This window comes from Pelmatolapia mariae, linkage group LG6 (assembly GCF_036321145.2).
Source record: "Pelmatolapia mariae isolate MD_Pm_ZW linkage group LG6, Pm_UMD_F_2, whole genome shotgun sequence".
Lineage (NCBI taxonomy): Eukaryota > Metazoa > Chordata > Actinopteri > Cichliformes > Cichlidae > Pelmatolapia > Pelmatolapia mariae.
This window is the reverse complement of record NC_086232.1, coordinates 41,766,913-41,791,131: the sequence shown is the minus strand read 5'-3', so window position 1 is coordinate 41,791,131 and position 24,219 is coordinate 41,766,913. Positions and strand designations below refer to the sequence as shown.

General features: G+C 43.2%; 1 protein-coding gene and 2 non-coding genes across 4 annotated transcripts in view; 1 reads left to right on the top strand and 2 right to left on the bottom strand.

Annotated features, from left to right (window-relative positions):
* Positions 1-2,350: 2,350 nt before the first annotated feature.
* trnak-uuu (transfer RNA lysine (anticodon UUU)) lies at positions 2,351-2,423 on the bottom strand. The gene has a single exon. It is a non-coding gene; the product is annotated as a tRNA-Lys (tRNA).
* A 675-nt stretch (positions 2,424-3,098) lies between these two features.
* trnat-ugu (transfer RNA threonine (anticodon UGU)) lies at positions 3,099-3,171 on the bottom strand. Its single transcript has one exon. It is a non-coding gene; the product is annotated as a tRNA-Thr (tRNA).
* A 667-nt stretch (positions 3,172-3,838) lies between these two features.
* Positions 3,839-24,219, top strand: part of LOC134629572 (E3 ubiquitin-protein ligase DTX1-like) — a 40,449-nt gene continuing 20,068 nt past the window's right edge. Inside the window, exons 1-2 of one of the 2 annotated variants that reach the window (XM_063477020.1) lie at positions 3,839-4,113; positions 6,773-6,999. In XM_063477020.1, the coding sequence (XP_063333090.1) occupies positions 4,049-4,113; positions 6,773-6,999 (292 nt within the window). In that variant the 5' untranslated portion in view covers positions 3,839-4,048. Of the gene's footprint in view, positions 4,114-6,219; positions 6,525-6,772; positions 7,000-24,219 lie in introns of those variants that run through there. The other variant, XM_063477021.1, reaches the window with a different exon arrangement.

Sequence of the window (24,219 nt, the reverse complement as noted above, 5' to 3'; positions counted from 1 at the left end):
AGCTGCCGTGTTATTTGTCAGATAATTCAAAGTGACCCAGGCACTAACAGCATAAACTAGCTGTGTGCTGGCTGCAGGTGCAGATTTTTCCATCAGGTTGTAAACGTGGTTATTTGTGCTGAGATTTATATATATATATAGGAGACACTGGGGACTCACTCAGAGTCTGAGAAAGGTTCAGGTGGACTTTAGACGAGCTGCAGTTTTTCAACATTTTCCCACTGCTTGAGTAAAACTGAATTTTAAGGACACTGCAGAGAGAGATCTCTCTGTGTGGCTCGTTAAAAGTTGGTGTCCCTCTGATCCCCTTCAGAACTGATCACATCTGGGTTCTGGATGCTGCTTGTTCCTGCTGCTGAGGTCCAACACGTCCAGCTGGGTTCAACAGCCAGCGTGGGCTGTAACCTCTCCTATCTTTATGACACAACGTGGCTTAAGCACCACCCAGATAAACCTCCCACCATGATCTTCTCTGCCAGCCTCAAAGAGGGACGACCCATCCAAGGTGACCAATCACCTCACTTAAAAATGGTGGAAACATGCAGAGAGTGTAAGGCTGTGATTTCACTTTGTGAAGCAGGTGACCAGTAACTACCAGTTACTCTTTTTTTAGGGTTTCAGCTCAACAGTCGTTATACAGTGACTTTGGTGAACCGCTCTCTGGCACTGATGATCTCCGGTATCGAGGACAGAGACCTGGGGCTGTACTACTGTATTTCCTACGTAAACTCAGACTTAAAAATTGGGGAAGGAACCAAGCTTCAGGGTAAGAGTAACCTTTAGGTGATATTTCACTGGGAAATTTTTCTTTAGCTCAGAGTCATTTCTTCCAGTTCTTCACAAACTTCCCCTGCTGTAAAGTCCAAGCAGGACAGAAGGTGAGGTTACGTACTTGATGTAAACACAACTTTAATTCAGGAGCTATTTTACAAACCAGGCTGGACATTGAGAAAGGAGCCGATGGTTATGCAACTTCTAAACGTTTGCTCGGACTCCAGCCTGAAAGAGACGGATTCATGAACAGGTTTTTTAGAAAGACGTCGAGTGAAGTGTGGTCTAAAACGGGGGTGTCAGACATATGGCCTGGTAGACAGAACTGGTCTGGGAAAGGCTCCAATTAATCCCACTCACTGGCTTCTGAAAATTTCACTTTTTACTGTACTGACGTCAGTGTTACGGCCTTCTTACTAATGACATGACCCATGACCTGTCAGACTACACCCAAGTAAGAGATAAAGCATTCATCTGATGAACTTCTTTGATTTACAGCTGCATTTCTTTCTAATGTTGTTTAAATCACATTTTTATATTAAGAAGTCTCCGGGAATAAATGTGCAGTTAAACTTGTTTACACTGAAAGAAAGAGAAACAGTCAGAGGTGATGCAGGACTTCATGTCTCAGAACATATTTCACCCTCGGCTTTATTTTGTCTGTTTGTCATCAGTTTCAGGTTTATCTCGGTTTCTTTTTAATCACTGGTACTGCGTGATCGGGGGTTTCATCCTCATGATTATGGTTCTGGCTGTTTGTGTCACCCACTGGAAAGCTCGGGCGAAGGAGAAGAAGAAGAAGACCGCCATCATGGACCAGATGCTGACATCAATATATGACAAATAGTAGTAGTACCTCAACTCCGACACCAACTACACTTTCACAGCTGACAGTTTATGCCCACTATTACATGGATTCAATGTATTAATGTTGCATTTGTATATATACAACCTGTGTGTGTATGTCTGGGTTTTTATTTTGTGTATAAAGTGTAGATTCTTTTGTTTTTCTTCCACTTCTTATTTATGGCATTCTTATGTTGGGTTGCTAAATGCACTGTATTTTTTCCTTCAAGTAGTTAAAATGATTTGTTGCTATTTTGCTTATAAATACAAAAAAAATGTTAAGTCTTTGTCTATGCTATTATCCATGTTGCTCAGTTATTTAGTTCCCCACATCTTACAAAGCTATGAACTTCAATACATCTGGAGACACCAAGATAAGGCAACAAGCAGATACTGGAGGTCGTTGGTTTTCTTAGAAATAAACTGAAATGTATAAGAAATAAACACACAAATTTCAGAGTTTTAAATTTAAAGTTTTTTTAAGTTAAGCTAACAAGTGTAAAGCTGGAGTGAGGGTGGCCTCATAAATAATTAAAAATAATTAAGAATTTTGTCACTATTGGAGTAACACATACTGGCTCCAAACAAAGTGTAGTTTTCACCCCTGCATGCCATACTGCTTCACAGAGGTTAAATGCAGAGAGGAATTTCCCCACGGTGATCAATAAAGTATACATTATTATTATAAACACACGCCACAGCCCGAAAAACGGTGAAGAAGCAAAAACTCTAACGCCCGAACAGGGACTTGAACCCTGGACCCTCAGATTAAAAGTCTGATGCTCTACCGACTGAGCTATCCGGGCTCTGCACGAGTTCACACAGCTGCTGTATATGAGGAAACACATGCCATATATTTATATTGTTTTGGGGGTTTTTTGTAACTGGTCCGGATCTACGTTAATGGCACAGAGTCGTTTACAGCGTTTATAGCCTTTACAATAGACCCTGTGCACGAGAAAATGCTAACTTCCTGTTTTATGCTAAGGTGCACATAGTCTATTAGCTCTGAAGCGTTTGAAAATACCGGGGAGTGACCAACGTGACAGAACTTGGCTAGCTGGCTAGCTCCCTGTTACAAACTGCTACCTTTACTAAACTGTATGTAGCTACAAAATGCAGCAAATACATTTATACAGACGCAGAAATACCACAACAACAACTTTCTCTGGTTGTAATCTTTACACTACCTGATTTGTAAACAGAGAATCAGGCTACATTACATTAACAAGAATGAACGAATGACGAAGAACTTCTACAATTCATTATATAAGCACAGAATTCTTTATTTCGATGCGCGTGACTCTTGTGGTCCTCCATAGAACCAAAGTAGGAATTTTGTTTTGAAATAATTTATTTTGGTTTTCTGGGTCTTCACCTTTAATGAGATGAAAGAAAACGCTAAATTCTAGGGAACCTTGCTGGGTCGTCTAGAAGTGTCCAAGACACTAAACTACCAAAGAAAACAGAAAAGGATTCACAGGCCCCAGCGAGATTTGAACTCGCGACCCCTGGTTTACAAGACCAGTGCTCTAACCCCTGAGCTATGGAGCCTGGGACGAAAGCGAGTGCCGCCAGAATTACCAAAATAGTTAGAGTCCAGTTAGTACAATTGACTTTACAGGAGTATATCAGAAGAACCAAAGCACCATTATGTTTTACAATATAATTATTAAGTAAAACAGACATTTTTGAATCCTGGTTACACACGTCATCAGTGGCAGCTAATTGAAACATACATATGAAAAAGTAGAGATGCAGAGATGAAGACAAATGACTTAAGACTTCAAAAACGTCTAATCGGCTTCTAAAAGTTGATAAACGTGCAACTGAGTTTTCGTTATTCTGTGATTTCAATTTAAATGTTTTCAGTTTAAATAGAAAAATCTAGATGTCATTTCCATGTCCTCCACTAGACGGCAGTGTGCGACCACCCACACAAAGAAGACCACTTTCCTAAACTCCTTTCTTTTTAAAAAAATATTTTCATTGAATTCCCAACACATAGAAAAGGGTTTAATTTTACATTTGAAATCATATTCCACCTGTGCGCGTGTTACAAAAAGTAAGCAGGTCAGTAAACAAGCTGAATGTGTTCTCTTTCTTTGCGTCCACACTGGTGCGTTTCTGGGCGTGGAGTGTGGGGGCAGGAGCTGGTGGGGTCCCCTCTGGAGCCTCATAGTTTTTCACCACAGTGTGTTAGTGAAGATGGAGGCGAAGGGATACGTGCCAGATTAATTTCATCACATAATGGAGGCACCATTTTCCCACTTTTAACCCTTTAGATGGATTCTACTTCCTGACTTTTTGGATAGTGTATTTTTCAGATTTATAAATAAGAGAAGAGGGCAAAGAGTGTTTTTCCTTTGTTGGGTAGAGAGGGGGAGAAAGAAAGGAGCCATGGCTGAGCCGAAAGGATAGATTTTCATTCATGAAGAACCGGGATTTTGTTCCGAAAGTCTTGGAGTGTGTGGACGCAGAAGATCGTATCAACAGGTGAGTGTTTTATACAAGTACTAACATTCGATTAAAGCTGTAGAAGAGTGAGTATTTCAGGCCGACCTGCCCTCACAAACCTTTAGATTTTTCTTTGCGATACAAGAAGAGCGAGTATTACTGAGAATATGCTTTTTTTTTTTAAAGCAGGAATGAGAAATCCCGTTTGTGAATTTATTTGCAGCCTGCTGAAAATGAAGTGATTGTGGGTTTAGTATCGAGCTGTGGCGACATTGTTAAAGCTGTTTCGTCTATTGCTGGACTTGTTTTCTTGTTTATATGATTTTTTATTTTATTTTGGACCCCCCCCCCCCCCCCCCCCCTGCTGCTGGTGAAATGTGTCCGTCTGAGTGGACATTCCTCCAGATTTCAAAATTGTTTCAGAATTTCAAACATTAGCTACCAAAAAACTGGATCGGCGTTCGGATTCTCTCCATCTCTCCTCCGCCTCTCCTTTTCCTTTTTTTTCTACTTGATCTACTAATCAAGGTGCAGGTACAGGTGGCCTGTCTGAGCGAGAGAACATACAAGGAGAGTCAGAAGCTGCATGTGTGCATTTGTCTGCATGTGTCTGCATCTTTGGCGTGCGCACTCGTGCGCCTTGGAGAGTGTCCAGCGGTCATTTCCCGGTGCCCTGGGGGTCACTTTATACGGCCGTGAATGGCCGACTGTAGCAGAAGTCTTATGGGAAGCAGGAATCAGCTGAAAGAGTCTCAGAATCAACACTTCATCCTCGCTTTAGTCTGTTTGGCTCTCGCTGCAGCGCACGCCAAATACGCACAGAGGTGCGCGCACGCAGCCTGCCTCCCCCCGTCTTTTTCTCCTCAGTGTCTATCCTTTATTGTTATTTCACTAATAATCAAATGCAGCAAGGACTAGAACTGTCATATTTGACGTGACCAAATCTATGTAATACAACAGCATCTCCTCTATCCTGTCCAATAGGGGCGTGCCTCGCTTTACAGTCGAAAATATTAATTTTCTGTAGCTACACAGACACGAATCTGCTCAATGAATGAACACATGAACAACAGAGGTCGTGATTATTTCACTGCCACGAGACTGTGTTGGGTGGGTGAAGATTTGTGATATTTTAGGTTAATTCTTGTCATAAACAAAATGCACAAAATTCACAATGGTGAATTTTATATATGTTTACTCAGTCTTGTTCAGTGAGTGTTTGAGGGTACCTTTACCGGTAACATTACCAGACTCTGATCTCAGGTTCAGTTTTTATGTTGACATTAATAATCTGGATAATTTCCATTTAAGATGAACATAGTGTCGCTAATAGTGTCATAGTGACATAGTGTCAATCAGCATTTAAAATTGAGTTATGGATGCAGACTCTCCACTGGTAGTGGTTTTTTTTTTTTGTTTGTTTTGTTTTATGTTGTTTTTTTGGGGGGGGGGGGGGGGGGGGTTCCCAAATAGAAACAAACCACGAATAATTATTTAAACATCTCTAGTTATTCAGTAATATGACTGAACGGAATTCTTTTTATTACAGTGAACATGGAGAGATACTTTAACAGCCTTAAATAACACACAGGTTTAGCCTAAGTGACCTGGAATACGTCACATTAGCCCGTCAAGTGTCCCGGATGGCCAGTCTGCCGTGGCTTCTCCAACATCACCACTCCAGGAACAGCAGAACATTTTTTCCTAGACTTCGCTGCAGTCGTCACACTTTACGGAGCCACCCAGTGTGCTGCATTGGACCCTCTGTGGGCTGCTTCTGGCCCTCACACCTCTGTGTGTTTAGTTTGTAACCATTGCTTATAACCAAGTTATTAGATGTTTCATTCTTCCCATCCATATTTTTGTCCAAAGTCAACAAAGCTGTCCCCGCATAAAGCTCTGTGTCTGTTAAAGTTTAGTGAGTGGGTGGGGAGCAAATCATTGGTCTGCATATACAACTTTTCCTGTCACTGCCTTCATAAACAGAGATGTTTATTTGTTTTGAATGACAATCAGCGACTGGTCGAACCTGTTCAGGGTCTGGGAGTTGTTCTTTCTGAGGTTGCGCTGTTGGAAGCTACTACTTTCTCAACGTTTCTGTTTGCAACGCCCCAAACTACAGAAGGAAAGCACACACACACACCCACACACACACACTAGCTGTTGCTGTCTACACCCAGCAAAAGGAATCAGCGGCTTTATTATTTTTTTATTTTTACGCGGCACCGAGGCCGAGACTGGAGTTACCCCAGCGCACAGGAACCTCAGCACCAGGCCGCCGAGCTCTGCGTGTGTGTCAGAGTGTGTTTTAGCGCAGCGTGTCGGTGGTCTAACAAAGGCAGGCTGAGCGGGGGCCGTGATTTCCTTCTCCCCGCGGCCATGCGCGGAGCTCGGATCTTCGTGGAAGAATGCGCCGCCTTCTCCCGGCGTTAGCTCAGCCTCGGCTTCATGTAAGTCCCCCAACCTGGCTTCGTTTCAGCGCTCGGGCCTTTGTTATTTATCACGACACTGGCTCGCACAGACAGGGAGCAATCGTGGCTGAAACGGAGGGATTATAGCGGAGAATTTCAGCCCGTTCGCTGCGCTTTTGGCCTCTGCTTGGCTTTATTTGGGCTAACAGCCTCCTCCTGCTTTACCTCCACGGCGCTGCTGCTTCTCACTGTTTTCCTGCCGTTTCATCTGTGCTTCTCCCCTCCAGGGCCAACAGTAACAACATGCTCCTGGCCTCTGCCGTGGTGGTGTGGGAATGGCTGAACGAACACGGCCGGTGGCGGCCCTACAGCCCCGCCGTCTCCCACCAGATAGAGGCGGCCATCCGGAGCAGCGACCCCCGCGGAGGGAGCGTGGTGCTCGGCCAGGTGGACAGCCGGCTCTCGCCCTATATCATAGATCTCCAGTCCATGCACCAGTTCAGACAGGACACAGGTAAGCTGGGACGATGGGGCATATGGTGCACGCTGCAGAGCTGTCATGTCGGGGTTTATTTGCAGGTTCAGGGACATAAACTTGCTGCACTGAAGCAGAGTAACAGTCCTGTTATGGCCAGGGGTGCTTACAGGATTTCTATTATTGGGGGACCCGTAACGAGGAAGGGGGCGGGGGGGGGGGTCCAGTGGAGATCAGAATATCAGATCAGCGTCAAATGAAGTGTCGAAAACAGCAGCATGATTGTGAATTTACAGCTTCGTTGTAGTTTCGTTTTACACCTCTTTATTTTTGTAATGCGCTGCGTGGACAGACTAAGGGCCCAAGTGTACTATTTATGAATATATAAAAATGTTAAAATGGAATAGTACTTATATTTTACTTTTTACTACAAGCCTCATTCACCCAACCACACAAGCACATACACACGCAGCTCGTCTCAGGCCTGTTTCAGACTTCTGCTGTGAATCTTTGTACGTAAGTTGGCAACATCGTTGTCGGTATTTATCCTAGTGTGTTATGCGTTAGTTACCTTGTGTCCCGGTGGCTGGGTGCCCATTCTTTGGTTTATTTTTAGAGGCAAACGTATTTGTCCTTTACTTTTTCCACTTCTTTGTGCATTGCTTCACATCCAGTTTGATAGCTTCAGATCCAGGAATTTGCTGACATTTGTGGGTTGTTATATTTAGGATTATTATTGTTTATATTGAGAAGATAAATTTGAAAACCACAGCGATAAAGTAGCTGGAAATGCACAGGAGGACTGTGTCGACAGGCCATTGTTCCACTTCTCAGGTGGTGGTTTGTGGACAATAAACTAGTGACACTCGCAGGTGTTCTCTGTCTTGTACAGGGTTGTTTCAGCATGCAGGCTGTAGTAGCCAGAGATTGAACCCTTGTTATCCTCTGCTTGCTCTCATGCCTGAGCCACATCCACCACAGTACTGTGGTACATCGATTTGGAGACTTTTAGGAGAAAACTTTGAAAAGAACTCCGCTATTGCTTTGTCCCTGTTTCATCGTTAGTTCCTTCGCATCCAGTGCTGAATCAAAAAGCCTGAGTTTTTCTCTGAGTAGTGACACCTGTCATTCAGAGCAAGACTGCAGCAAGCACGGAGTACCTAAAATGTACATCACTCAGACCCAAGTGGGCCCTAGCAGGCTCACAGATGTGGAAATTGCTGACACATCTGTAATACAGATGTTCCACACTCCCAGTTTTCTGGTTTCATGTTTATTTTAAAGTCTCCGTTTTCCTGTTTCTCTCACTTACATAACTTTCAAACATTGTTTGTGTAATTGGCGTACACGTGTTCGTCTAATGTCACAGAGTTGCCAGATTGTTCCGTTAATACAGTCTAGACACACAAATATAATTTCTGTAGAAGGAACCTGGCAACACACCCACCAATTCGAGGGGTGTCTCAGGGTTTCCTGCAAAGACACCTCTTGCCCAACCTCAGGAATTCTGTTAATGCACAGTGTGCTTCTTTAGCATCTGGATTTTAGCCTCTACTAATCATGGTTAAAGCTTTTTCCTTAAGTCACTATTTACCTCTAAACACATCACTGTATAAGCTTAGACATGAGATATAAGCCAGTGGTGTCAAACACGTAGCCCAGGGTCCAGGAAAGGCTTACCAGTGGCTCTATTACAGCTCTCAGGGTAGCTCTAAAAGTCTCAGCAAAGCCATTAATAACTTAATTTTTAATGTCTTAAATTTGCTGTTCCTGGTGTGATGGTGGCAGCCTACTAATCAGGGGTGTTTGGAAAATTAGAAGTATTTTTAGAGCTTGACAAGTTGTTTGACTCATAAAGAATAAGTATTATTTAGTTCCAAGAACTCAACATGTGAAGACTATAATGCATCTGTAATATAATTCATAAAAATATACATACGTTTGTTAGCGTATGAAGACTGGGACCATTCTTACATACCCTGAGACGTCTACAAAGGCAGTGTTATCCAGGAAAATCCTGCTAGAGAATGCAGTCAATCTGGGATTCTGCTGGACAATCCTCCAGATGTTTGCACCACATTTATTTGGGTCAACAGGGCTGAAATATGCGATGTGAGGAAATCGAAAGACACCATCTGTGAGCTCTCATAGGATCGGACTTCACGTTTAAAAGGCTGGCTGCAAGACTCGAGATCCAGCCCTCTGCAAACTTTAATCGAGCCCAGAACATTTGACAATGCAGAGTTTGTTAGAGAACAGTTCAGTCACACAGTCTGGGTTTCAGCATTAAGAACCACCAGTTTGGTGAATGGCTTGAGTTTGTTTGGTTTTCCCTGATGTTTGTGGCCTGCGTTTGAGATGTTTCGGACGTTCTCTTATCTGACAACAGAAACAGAAAAACGTACATGAGATCAGTTTCACTGTGAATTTTGTTGCATTGAAATACAATGAATATTCAAACAGAGAGTAGGAGAGTCAGACGGATATAAACAGCAAACAGAAAGCCAAGTGAGCTAAACTGCACTGAAGCACATGAAGGGACAGGAGATGGGAGACCAGGGAAGTGGTAGTTTGAGTATTTGCACGTATATTTAGAGTGTTTTTAACACCTCCTGACGCCTTAGCAGAGCTGTTAATACAGTTTAATTCAGAAACAACGTGTTAAACACCAAAGTCACAAAAACAGTCAAACTACAACAAACTGAAGGTCAATGCAGTTTCATCACAGTTCATGACCTAGCCACGACCGCTAATCTACTGATCCAGCTTACTGAGCGTAAATTTTACGTGTACTTTTTGACTTGTACTGAATCATTTCAGTGTTGATGGACTAAATGATTCGGTCACTTACACCAGAAACTGCAGGTGTTTGTTTCGTGTTTATTACATGACATCATCATTAAAAATAACTGGTTAGGTTCGGAAAAAGGTCACGGTTACGTTTTTTTTGAGTGGAGAAAATTCAAAGTGGCTTGTAAAAGCAGCAGGCGGTCTAGTTTTTGGTACTAAGGGACTTTATATTACCACAGCTTTGATTTTATACTTTCAAGTTTTAAAAAGAAAACTCAAAACATTGTAGAAATGCGTTTTTAGCAACCAGAAGATAAGATAAGAAAGCGTCCAAAACATAACATGAAATCTTTAAAAAATAACAAATAAAAAAGAAGGGCCAACAAGTTTTCGTCTTTAAATATTTCTGTGATACAGAACAAATGTTAGTGTGTGTGTGTGTGTGTGTGTGTGTGTGTGTGTGTGTGTGTGTGTGTGTGTGTGTGTGTGTGTGTGTGTGTGTGTGTGTGTGTGTGTGGGTGTGTTTTAGTGTCTGCTTGAGATCCAGCAGTGTGATGTTTTGGAGCAGCTGTGAATGACCATCACAGCTCTGAGTTCACTGCATACTTAAACCCTTATCCACTGACACTAAACACACACACACACACACATGCACACACACTTTCCCAGCAGCTGCATCCTCCTCCGACGGAGAATAGAAACAGAGGGACCTCGACTTTGTGGACAGAATGGAGAATTTCAAGGCTTAATGAGCAGAGTTCACTCCAGCCGTCCTCCTCTGTAGCTCCCTCTGCTCTTCCCCGGCTCTTTCTGCTGCCCGAGTGTTTAGTTTCATCGATAGGCAAAAACAAAAAAATCCCAGGGGTCTTTCTGTCCGACGTGGGAGAGAGAGAAGTGTACGAGTGTGTTTTCGGTGCAGAAGGAGTGAGATAATTGGGCAGTGCGTGTTCTTTCGTTCTTTCTCTCACGCTCACATCGTCTTTCCAGAGATCTTGGATTTTCCCAAACAGATGCGAGCACGCTCATTGTGGTTTTGAGATGCATGGAAGGGTGAAAGCGTTTAGAGAAGTAGAAGCTGAGGCGCAGGTTCTGATAAGTCTGAGGTTATAATGTAAGTAAAGAACACTCAAAAAAATAACTCTTTGAATGAACATAAAAAAATCATGGAAAGAATTTCCACGTAATTAAATTGCTTTATTTTAGCATTATGCAATTCTGTTATTCCAACTTAATGTGCTTGAGTTGGACTAACGTGATTAATTAATGATGAATCAGCTGTTTTACTACAGTTGAGTCAAGCTTAATTTAATTGAGTTGATCCAACCCATGCAAATTACGTTAGTGCGACAAAAATGCTTAATTGTAATAGAAAGCCATGTGGAAATCCTTTCCATGATTATTTAAAGAGTTATGGTTTTTTGGAGTGTTCAACAAACTCTAGAGTCTGATTGACATAAAATGTTAATGGATTTATAATAACCTCCACTCCATCCATCCTCTTATCTTTACCAGGGTAGCAGGGAGGATGTGATAGGGTGAGAGCCAGAGTACTGGACAGGTCGCCAGTCTATCACAGAGAGACAGACAACTTGCAGACATTTGCACTCATAGGTATTCACAGGTATTTTGGAAACACCAATTAACCTAACCCTAATTACTGCATGACTTTTAACTGACCAGAGTACCCAGAGAGAACCCGCTGCAAACTTGGCCAGATTGGAGATTTGAACCCAAGACCTTCTTCCTGTGGTTTAAACTCTTGGGTGATCTTGTGAGTCCAGGCAACTAACCACTCTTACTACATTGTATCATGTCATCTCAACAAGAATAAATTAAGTTGCTGACTTTCATGCAGATCCTACATGATTTAATTACGTTCACCACAGAAACATGAAATTATTTTGTTCACATTACAAGTTTGAATTTTGTAAATGTAACAACCACCCAATTTCATTTTTTGAGTGAAAGAAAGACAAGCTTCTGGTAATAATTCCCACTTAGTTTTCAGTTCTACGTTTGTTAAACTGCAGAATGCTCTTATGTTTTTCATCTCAGATATTTTGCTTTCTCCTTAAATCTGGTGGCCTTTTGGGACAGAGATGTAGAAAGCAGGCACAGAGCAACAGATACCATACTGATGAAGTATGAAATAGAGGAGTTGGGGTGGAGGTGGGCTGCAAAGTGGCTTGCAGATAGATACGGACCTGTAGGGAGAACTGTTAATGTACCACAGGGAAGTGACCTGAATGCAGACTCTCAGAAGCTGAGCTGTTGCCTTTAAATACTTTAAATGCTTCCCCCTATGTGAGATTTGCCAGTTAGATCAGTAGAAGGTAGCTGAGTCATCACCTGTTGTGGACTGGCATGGAGACTGGCTGGTGCAAAAGCACATCACATTTCAGATGACACAAAGGCGAATTCACACAGGTGTGTTTTGAAGTTGTTCCCTGTGCTTTGTGCACAAAACTGCTCCATATATTTGTTTTTCAAAGTGTGAAAATATAAACCGTCCTAACGGCAGATGAGGTCCTCAGCACCTTTGAGCTGCCAGGTCCTCCTACAGACCACCTCCTGCATGCAGATGGAGGCTTCCTTCGGAGAGCGGCGCGTACATTTGACCCCGCTGGGAAGAAAACATGCACTACAGGTCTGTCTTTACAGTCACGTATGAAAGGATCTCCCTCCCAGTGCAAGCTCTCCCAGCACTGTCAGATGTGGTTGGAGCAGAGCGTGTTTCCTGTTCACCTCAGGCCTCGCAGCGGGATCGTCGCTCCGCAGACGCTTGCTGCGCTGTCACCACTGATAACACGCCGTTTAGCTGACATTCAGGGAAAAGCCTTCGTGTTCCTGTGCTGCCCTGCTTCCCTGGGAGCTTCATTGCTAACAGTGATGTGGTATTCCTGCTCTGCACTTCCTAGACATGAAGGTTGTCATTGTGGTGGCGGTGGTCTCGTTTCTGTGGGTGCGCTCTTCCTTTGGACCGTGGAGGCTTTTCAGTTCGTCCTTGCTTGCGATCCAGCTCCTTTTCTTCCTAAATTAACTTCTCTGATGGATCGTCTTGAATCACTTCATCACTTATAGTTTTTGGAAAAGGGAGCGTAATTATTCATATATGCAAAAATGTGACGTTATGACCTTGATGAGCTATTTGGGACGAGACTTAAATGAGCCTCCTTTGAACACATGTATGCGTTCAGTCATTTGTGTGAGTACAACACGATTTCCTGTAGATAAAACACAAAGATTTTAATCTGACAATATCTTAACTTCCTGTTCCTGTCCTGCTTGAAGTTCTTTTTATGTAAAATTGGTACAGAAGGGATTTTTTTTTTACATATTAAATAATAATGTGTTAGTCCCCGTAGGGAAATTACTCCTCTGCATTTAACCTATTCACCCAGTGGGCAGCCACCAATGCAGCGCCCAGGGAGCAGTGTGTAGGGACGGTACCTTGCTCAGGGGTACCTCAAGGTTCAGTGGAGTCAAACCCCCAACCTTCCGATCATGGGGCAACCACTCTACCTACTGAGCTATCCCTGCCCTATATTTGAAACAAAAATCCTCTATTTGCCTTCATACTTCTGTCCTGCTTTTCATGAATATTTACAGTCAATCAGCAGCAGCTCTGGTATGAAAACAGTAAAGATGTTGGACTTCTCTTCTTTTGAGTTTGCGAGGAGACAAACCCATGCAAATATTTTGAGAGAAATAAATGCAGAGCTGCTACAGCCAGCTGCCTCTCCAGAGAGTCTCTCATTCTTTGGGCAGATTCTGGCTTCACAAACTTGGACTGCAGCTGGAAACTGTAACAGTTTATGCTCACCAGTTTCATCCTCTAGTGTTGTTTTCACTTGTCGCACACGTTGGTTTGCACACTTATATAAATTGTGTTGATGTCACAGCATGTGTGAGCAGTGACCAACAGGCTGAACATAGCGTCAGCATATGTGTACTACAGTAGCATATGAAGCAGAACAAGACTGTGGGACGAGAGACTGAGTGGAGAGGCAGCTGAATGATGCTGGACTGCCTGGTGACCCTGCTGTTAGGAAAAAAAACCAAGATGAAGATGGCCAGGGCTAGTTTCACAATATGGACAAAGTGATTGCCATTCAGTAAATTGGTTGGCCAATCGTATTTTACGCTTGGGTGTAAACATTTTTTAAAAATTAGTCACTAATTAGTGTTCATGTGGTTTAGGAGAGGCCCGACTTAGCAGAAAATCTTTGTATCCAGCACATTTGAGCTGCTCTGACTGCCGTAACCGAGATGAGGGTGTGGTTGTTGAAATAAAGTAAACACGTTTTTATGAGATGTTTTCAACAGAGTGAAGTAAATGTCCTTATTTTACTGGGCTTTAAAAGAGCGGCTCGTCATCGCTTTCTTTGTGCGGCTTCTGTTTTTTTCAGACTTCGAGGGCATCTTGTGTTTTTTTGTTGCCCCTGCAGCTTGTTGCTGCTCTCGCTCCAGCTGGTCCTGCTGAAGGAGGCACATTCCCAGACCCCCACAAAGCCCCGGGGCGTTAGGGTCACAGTAGAAGGCGGGTCGGGGGTGGATTCCCCAGAGACGGAGGGTTGGGGGTAGATTCGTGGTGACAACAAAGAGCGGAGGATGGGGGGAGAGGGAGTGGCAGCAAACATCAACACTGACTCTGTCTGCACGCACAACAAACCAGCTAGCAGGAAATAAACAATGGGTTTGCACGCACTGGTGAAACCTCCATGCAAGAGTCGGGATGTTTGTTTAAAGGGTCTTGTTGTTAGATATGTTTGGGTTTTTTCTATCAAGCCCACAGTCTGCAGAGGTGTCACACTGCTCTGCTTCTAATGTTCAGGCTACTACGCTTCAGTGTTTCTGAGAATCCGCAGCAGAAGGATTACCAAAGACTAAATGTCTCGTTTGACATTTTTAAGCCTTGTAAAGGTAGTGGAACAAGCTCTGAACACAGTATTTTGGTATCACCTTTCTAAGGTAAAAGCTTCTTAACCATCCCAGATTTTCTTAAAAATTCAAAACCAACACGAAGGATCGGGCGAAGAGTTAGCACCGCCTCTTCATATTCAGTTTTTACCTATACGCCATTCCCAAATGGAAACTGGGTCTCTTCCTTTGTCTCAAACTCTCCGCTTTATGTTCTGCTTCCTCTGGTTCACCTGATCTTTCTCTCTTCTCGACCTCTTGCCCTCTTTGTATGCTTTTCTCTCTCACACTCTCTGAAGCTGAAAATTGAATCTGAACCCAACACTCGAGGGACGGGACTCTTTCAAGGTGAGACAAAGACATGAAGAGAGGGAGAGAGAGAAGAGGACAAAGTGGGTGGGTGTGGAAAAAAAAGAGTGGAGAGCTCGGCTGAAAGTTAAACAGTGATGAGGAATATTACTGGAATAAGAAACGATGGAGAGCGCTGAAAAATCATGATATTGTCAGGAGATGAAAAAGTGAGTTCTTCAAATCACACGCTTTGCCTGGACGTGTCGTCTGTCTTTGGTATGATAGTAAATATCTTTAAGAGAATGAACGTCATCGCTGTAAATGTACCGTATTTCTAAAGAAATAACAGTTTTATTTTTATTCAGGCCCACAGATGAAGAAAGTTCCAAATACAGAGGTTATCAAATCAATAAATCTACCCAGGATCTAGATATGAGCCGGCGTCATACGCGTATCACAAACAGCCCACTGACAGGACTGCAAAGTGGCTAAATTTACAAAGGAAGATAAAACTATCAAGTGAAAGAAGTGTGAAGAGGTTAAATACGGAGCCCCGCAAGGGACATTGGAGAAAAAAAATTAAAGATGAACTTTTGCGAGATCTTGCAAATTAGGCCGCAACCTTCCGAGGCCGCCAGCTCAATGCTGACCGGGTGGTCGAGGCACGATGTGCCCAGAGTGTGGTGTTCCCCCTGACTCTAGTGGGCCTCGACCTCCCGGTCAGCTTCAAGCAGGTGGGTAACAGACGTCTCCGAAGACTTTTGCAAATATGTGATGTCTTGATAAACCGAGCAGATATTTGAAGTTTACACAGCTACATTTGTGTAGCTGTGAAACCCAGAAAGAGTAATATTAAAACTAACTAGCTGCCGCCATTGTTGGAAACTGGAATTGGCTGGGCCACGCTATGAATTCTTGGATAGGTTGGGCCACAAAGGATACACCCGACCCATCCATCAAATTCGGGGAAATGAAGGATGCATTTGAAGCAGCCTTCAAATTGAGACAGCCTTCGTCGCCTGGCTGTGAAGTAATCGGCCTTCAAATGCACCCTGCGAAGGATGCGGCCTATTTTGCAGGGCTCCGTAGTTCAACACATAAATCAGGCTGAAAACAAGACCGCTGCTGCAGACAAAAAGCACTTTATGAATCTGTGTGAATTTTAAATGCTTTGCTCAGTAAACGTGAAAAAGAGCTAAAGAGCTGAAAAAATTCCGACTGTGTCAGGCAATAGGACATCAGCATCACAGCTCTATGTTTAGGACACACAAAGGTTGTGCATTCTGCTAAATAAGTTGTTTAAATGTGCTTAAGACAGTTTCAGCCTTATTTTTTTCAGTGCAACTGCTAATAAAGAATAAATACAACATCATCATTTATCATTTTTTAATTGCTTGCAGCCAATAAGATAATAGCAGAAATCGAGCAGCTTCCAGGAATCCCGATTTCTTACTGATGCTATTCAGGAGAAACAGGCAGACTTTTTATTATCTCTTAAAACCGCAGGAAATCAAACACAGGTGAAACTAATGAGGGTGGACAGACAATCACAAAGGAGGGAAGGAAACAAAAGCAGGAAGTGAAAACACATGTGACATGTGAGAAAAGTAACCTTCAAAGTAAAACACAAACACAGCAATGTGACAGGAGTGCCCTGAGTCAGTGTTAAAACCATTTTTGTTTGCCCTGTCCCGTCAGTGCATTAGCATATGTTTGCAAAGGCTGTTGCATAAAAATGTCTGAATTGAAACTGCTGTTACGGTTGTGCAACACCGCCGCGTTTAAAGCTCACTAATCCTCGAGAAGCAGACCGAAGAAAGCCGAGTTAGTGTCCTGCAGAGTGTCAGCTTGTTTTCTGTGCAGAAGGAAGTCCAGGGAAAGTGAGATGAAGAAGCTGGAAGGGTCAGAGCTCAGCTTTTCTCTCTGAGTTGTTGTTGTGAAACTCTGCGTGTCGAGTTACTGTTACTGGGAGGCCTCCAGGGGGGCATCACTCACCGCCTGTGCACACACACATATAGGAAAGCATGTGAAGGCATCAGTAAATATTTATGTCCCTGCTGCTTCTCGGGGAGTTTTTTAGCCTTGAAGTGTGAGTTCACCCCTAAATTTGAATTCTCCTCTGTCCTGTAGTGCTGTGAATCCCCCCCCCCGAAAAAACAATGTCACTGTCCAGAAACCGTGAATCTCGTTGCATGTAGGAACTGTTTTCTTTCTACCGAACTACACCCAGCAGACAGAGGTATCCATCTAACCATGACGAGAGGCTGAAGATTAAAGAGCTGTACTGTTGGTAGCAGCACATTTCTTTTGTTTGGCGCATGTAGACGGAAAGAAAACAGAGGTCCAGTTCAGTGAGAACCAAATCTCAGTGCGACATAAAGGATTATTATGAAGTGTGAATAATGCAAACTCAAGCGAGTCCAAGAATAAAAATAAGAAGCAGGGAATGAACATAATGGGGTCTACTTTAATGTTCAGGAGCTCATTTTATTTATTCAGCTTAGGTAGTTGCCCTAATCTCAGTGTTAAGATTACAAAAGCTAGCGCAAGTTTGCAGTTTGGCTGGAAAAAGAGAAAGCAAAGAAGGATGAAAGAAGAAAAAGTGACAGCAGAGGAAGAGACGGCATCAGACAGCAGGAGGGTGAGAAATCAGGACAAAGTAATGAACAAAACAAGAAACAAGAACAGAAAGTGTGAAAGCGATGACAAAAGTCCAGACAAAATAAAGCGCATGAAGCAGGTTCGTCTTATCATCCTCTCAACCGCTTCCTCTTTTTGTCTCGTTTCGGTTTTATTGCTGTGAGAATGTGCCACAATCCGGTCTCGGTGCGACCTTTCCAAGTGTGTCAATTTGAATTTTTCCATCCCTGTCTTCATAAAGACTCCGGTGGTGTTCATCAGTCTCCCCAGCCCTGAGCCCTGCTCGAGGGCGCTCGGGGGGCCATTTGAGGATGATGAATGGAGAAGTGGAGCTACGAGGTCGAGGAATATTTTTCGAGAAGTTGTTAAAATTGCAGTAGTTTCGGCTCATTTGCTTCTGGCTGGGTTCAGGTTGGGTTCAAACTGGGACACGTCACATTTGAAAGATGGGGAAGAAATCTTCGTCGTCCTTTTAACGGGTGGAGGAAAGTTAAAAAGGATGATGTCACACTGTTTCTGTGCACATCTGATTTAAGAGGGTCTGGAGGAGCAGGGGGAGCCCAGGATGATACTGCATGTGCATCGCGCTGTATGCTAGATGCTTGCTAAGCTGTGCTGAGGAGTCCTTATTTAGATTTAGTCCAAGCAAAATGTGCCAGACTTTAAGAACTAAGAATAGCGAGCACATAGTCTTTACACCGCTGCCAGCGAATGTGATTTCATCCATTCTGGTTTATCTGGCTTTCATAGAATTAGAAATATGTACATTTGAACACAGAATAAAACCTTCCCACATGTAACATACTGCATTATTTCAACCCTCGAGTGACTGAGCTGTTTTACGGACTAAAATAAGGTTTAGATTTTATATGGGAAAACTTTAAGTTAATGTTTCTGTTTGTGGTTATCATACTGTTTCCTTTATCTATGACAGATACTCCAAAGGATGTTAAAAAAACATTTCATGTCTCAGTTTATTTTCTCGCACTTACCTGGGTCAAGCCAGTCAAGCGCAGGCCTCTTTCCTCCTCTCCGGCTCCTCTGGGAGGACACCGAGGTGTTCACAAGCCAGTCGAGAGGTGCGATCTCTCCAGCGTGTCCTCGGTCCGCCCTGTGGTCATGTCCTAGTTGGACATGCCTGAAATACCTCATCTGGGAGGCATGCTGGTCTCCCAATTCAGTTTGGTCCTGGGTTGATGGGCTAGCCAATGTATGATTCAAAGGACTCCTATGATGATGAGAACAAGGAGTGAGAAAACCTCAGCTGAATCGGGGATACCGTGCAGCCAGGCCTGGGGGATGGGCTCATTCAAGGGGCACTTGGTGGCCGACCGTAATCCACGGTGTACGAAGGAGCCACGTGTGTTTGTCCAATCTTAGCTGCTTAAACTGGCTGTATTTATTGTAAACGATAAAAAAATCCAGTTTAGAAAGTTCTTTGTTACTTTCAAGAGTCTGTTTCAAACTAAATCTGAACATCTGGTTTGCAGATGTGGATATTTTAAATATTTTGTCCAAAAACACTTGAAATGATGCCTTTTGGAGCAGCAAACCTCACTCCTCTCAGTCTGTTTGAGTTCAGTGAAGAAAATCACAAAATAATCATTGGAAGTGTAAATTTACAATATAATCAAAGCCTACAGAACAGAAAACATACATATATTTCACACTACTTGTTTCACCAATGACCCAACCCAACTGGCTTTGGGTTTTCATGATTTCAAGTCACAGCAGCATCTAAGGATTTTAATTACTGGTAAACTGTTGCTGTATAGACAGCAGTGAAAAATGCCCGCTGTGGTTTCAGTGACCCAGTGTGATGTATTTAAATTCTGTCAGTGACCCAGGGCCTGTCAGCTTTCTGTCATTTATAAAGCTGATAAGGAAGGACGCCTGTGTCTCCAGGGTTTTCTGTGACTCGCAAGGTGTTTGAAATGTCACGACTTCCTCCAGCTGACTGTGGTTCAGCTTCAGGCTCAGTTGGTAAAGTGAATACCTTGTAGCTGCAAACAGCAGAGATCTTTAGGTTGCTGGTTTGAGTCTGGCTTCAATGATGTTGGTTTTTTCACACTCAGCACTGAAGCATTTGGGCTGAAAGACAAACGCCGAGTCTAAGGATGGTATCTGGTGACAGAGCGGGCCGCCGGTGTCAGTGTTGTTTACAGTTGTAGTTTATATTTATGGCAGCGGGTCACAGTCACGGGGTTTTAATTAATGCTGTCATATTTATTATTTAACCCAATTATTCCTCTTCTTGAAATGTGCACTTTTATTACGCAGTAAACAGAACTAAGAAACATTTTAAGATGCTAGTGAGTGTTTTGACTGTAACAGTCAGTTACATCAGAAGATGGGTTTAAATGTGTGGCCAGCGCGTGTCCTTCGATAGCTCAGGTGGTAGAGCGGAGGACTGTAGGTGAAAATAGCAGAGGTCCTTAGGTCGCTGGTTCAAATCTGGCTCAAAGGGAGCTGTTTTATTTTCACATACACTACCAAAAAATGCACACAGCATCCAAGGTAATCATTTTGGGTGCTCGTGGTTGGTGAACTGATTGTTCTGAAGGTAGCAGAACGACTTCCAAACAGTTTGTAAACAAAGAACCAAAAACAGTTAAAATCCTTCCACAGCTTCACCTACAGAAACTCTGTGAGTTTGACTTATTTTACACAGATCTCGTCTTCGCTCAGGCTCCACTAAATGGTGAATGAGTTTACAGAGGGAAAAATCACAGAGCTGTAATGTGATGTGGTGCGCTTGATTTGTAATACAATACAAACTGAGAGCTTAAGAGCAAAAATACATGCAAAAAAGGTTTCTATTTATAATCCTTGGTCCTCAATACACATAAAAATCTATTTTACTGCTCAGAACCCCGTAAAAAGTAGAATTTAGGATCACTTGGATGTTTTCTGGAAACACAATAAATGCAGGTCATTAAATGTAAGGAAATGTACACGTTCAGAGGTTTTCCTGCACAGAGGAATTTGGGAGCAAAGAAAAATCACGTACGCTGTAATAATCATGTAGGTAAAGAGTGACTCGTGGAGTCTGTGAGACAGGTTCAAGCTTTCTAAGCAGATTATTAAAGTGTGGCTGATACGAGAAGTGTGAAGAGGAAGTGTCGGCTCATCCCAGATTTTCTCACATGGACGAGAAGTGAGAGCGGCATAAAGCATGACCCGACCCTAACATGTGTGTGCCTGCTGGTCAGTCTGCAATGTTGTGTGTGTGTGTGTGTGTGTGCGTGTTTGAATGCTGGGAGGGGTCAGTGGTAAAGACAGAGAGGGAGAACAATAAAGACCAGATGGCCAGTTTCTTTCTCCACCTGCTTCAGGCCTCTTTGTGCTCCCTGAGCTCTGTAATATTCACACGTTTTCCTTATTTACTTTTGCTGTTGGGTCTGCACCACACACACACACACACACACGCGCGCGCGCGCGCGCAGTGTGCATTCTCTTGGCTTCATTTAACAACTCATTATGTTGCAGTTTTCTTTTTCTTCGAAGCAGAAATCCAGGAATCGGCTACACCCAAAACACGCTTCGCTTGATTTCAAACGTGAGCGACAAGCGAAAGCAGCCGAGCGCCGCTTGCTGATCCGACTCTGACAGATGGATGATTTGGGAGAGGTGTGGTACTATAAGAGCGAGGGAGAGGGACTATGAAGCTTTCCCCATACGACACACGGACAGACACACACATGCTCGTTCCTACAGCTGTAACTGCTTTAATCAGACCCTTTTATGGAGGACACCCAGCATACCTACAGTAAACACACGAGTACACAAACACCCACGCCCAGTTTCTTCTGACTGACTGAGAAAACCAGTATGAAGGGAGGGCCTGAAATTCATATTTGAGAAACAGGGAGAATTCCTCCCTCACATGCATCCCACGGGGGGATTTTCCAGCCTGCTGTGTTATTGGGGTTAACACGGGCAAGATGACTGCTGGAGGTTTAAGCAGCTGACTAGTAACCTGCACATTGTTGGTTTGAATCCCTGTTTAGATGTTTGGGTCTCTTTGATTACTGTTTCCTCCACAAACGGAATGATGTGCAGGTGAAGGCCACAGATAATTGCTCTCTCCTTTCTCCCGACTACATTTTTCTCTAGTTTTCCAGTTTGTAAGTGTGCTTGGCACTACTGGTAGCATGAGACGGTGCCTGCAGGTCATTCACGGGTCATCACCAGTGACCTCAGACCTCAGAGGGGTAACGTAACAGGAATGGCCGGTGGCTGTAGTCCCTTCCGAGCAGATTCCTCGTCAGCTGATTTAGATTTACATTTTTAGCCGGAGGTCCACGTCTGCCTTGTACTTCTCTGCTGTCTGTATTTGCTGAAACAGGAGACGAAGCTCGCTGAGACAGTACGTCAGGTGTTGTCCAGGTCAGATGTCAGTTCACCTGTCCAGCTGTTTGGTTAAATTTACTGCATTATAAGTCCTCAGTTTGCAGGAGCTGCTGACTCCTCTGTACAGGCTCTGCAGGGAGGAGACGAGTCTTTGTGTTTTGTTTATGAAGTTGCAGATATAAAATGTTGTGCCAGCTCTAAAATTCTGGCCTTATTTTCTCCCGACTGAAACAACAATCCCCATTCTCTCAACTCATGTTATCTTTCTTTATTGAATATCCAATATTCAAATTTTCTCATATAAAAAATGCTAAACACAACCTCTATGAATGGAGCTGATTGGCTTCACATTTATGCAACCTAACTTGAAGCCACAGCTGGCGACCTGCCTCGATTATGTCAGAGTTTTGGAAAGGCTTTGCCAGAAGAACTGGGTTGGACTGGTTCTTCTGGATCAGTCATGTCATGGCTGATATCCAGTCAGTTTAGTCATGTACTGCACAATTATTTTATATGTTACGCCCTGATTAAGAGACTAGCCAGGCTGATGTTTCCACAGATACTAGCTTACTGTTATTCGTGTATGTGACAGCCTGTAAACAAGTCCATAAGGTTCCAGCTGAGCGTTTTCACTGTCGCCATCGTGGTGTTTTGAAACTGGAAGTGTGGAGTGGATCTGACTGAGAGGCTGAAGAACAGCCCACGCTCATTGGCTAACGACTTCCGGTTAACAAGCGTTGTCCTCCTTTGTGACTCGTAAAAAGGCCAAAATTAACTTAATTAAAAATAAAAACAGACTTGAAAGTGCTAACTGAGCTCAGAGCTGAGGGCCTTTTTTCCACCGAAAAACATTATGGTTTCCTGCTGGCCATTAAATATAAAGTGCTTAATTTTTCCGATCTGGAATCTACGTCCATCTTTTGTAATGTGACTGAAGTCTAACCTTAGTGGTTCGCTGGCCACCGACTGGATGTTGATGAGTTATGGAACTGGTTCGTTTTTAGTTGTCATGCAGCTGTCGAAGTAAAATAAGTCCTGGAAAGGTCAGATGTTCTCAAGCTTAGTGAATATTTACAAAGCTATTAACTGTTTTTACGCCTCCACGGCAACCTTGACTTACCACGTGGACGTTCGCATCAGTTTAATTGAACAACTGGTCTTTAACCTGCCAGCTTCCCAGTAACAATAATAATAATAATGGATTGCATTTATATAGCGCTTTTCTAGACACTCAGAGCGCTTTAAAATTCCACTCTTCATTCACTCTCACATTCACACACTGGTGGAGGCAAACCACAGTTGTAGCCACAGCTGCCCTGGGGCAGACTGACAGAAGCGAGGCTGCCATATCCAGTACAAAGTCCATCCGATGCTGGAAGTGGAGTGCACAATGTTTTCACCGTAAGAAGTAGCTACACAAATCATTTGATACTGTCTGTATTTGGAACCTTATTAAAAGAAAATTCATAACAATGTGTCCCGAGACTGTAACATGTGCTGTAGGTTTTAACTTGGCTGTTGCTATTTTACATGTTAGCTGTTGGTACACAGTTCTTCTTTTAAACCTTTTAAAGTGATATTGGCTGTAAATGCGTAATTAATATTCCTGTTTTCTGTGAACAACATTGGATATGAATATGCACCCAGCTCAGCGAGACTCGGACGTCAGGAAATATTAGGGCCGCAGTGCAAAAAACGGCTCATGTGACTTTCGCAGTTATCTGGAAATGAGCTGTCAAGGCTGTGTGATATGCAGAAAAAGATCGGTATGCACACAGAAACCTTTCAGATGTTGATACTGTGTTCAGAAACAAAGGGCAGCTCGTCCTCTCTTGGCCTGCTGAGTGGGAGTCCAGCACAGATTAAGCTGTAACTACACACAAAATACACAGATGCAGTACAGCGAATCCTTTTCCCACAATGCCTCCTCCTCCTGCTTTCATGTACAGAGTGTGTGTTCTGTGTAGGTATGCACTAATCCAATATTTCGATCAGAGATCAGATTTGAATCAGCAATCTGGTTTGAGCATCAGTGACAATGAACAGCCCTGATCTGTCCTGTGTTTACTTTGAGCGTGCATTAGCAGCGGGGGATCTAATGGAGGCAGCTATGTCTGTACTTGCTAAAGTGTTCGTATTATATGTGTTTTTGGTGTTTTCTGGGTTTGACGCAGCTCTAACCACAAAGGAACGGCTGCTTGAGCGTTTTGCAGGTTCTTCTCACCAGAAAACACCAACAAGTTTTGACTGAACTTTAAATTCTCG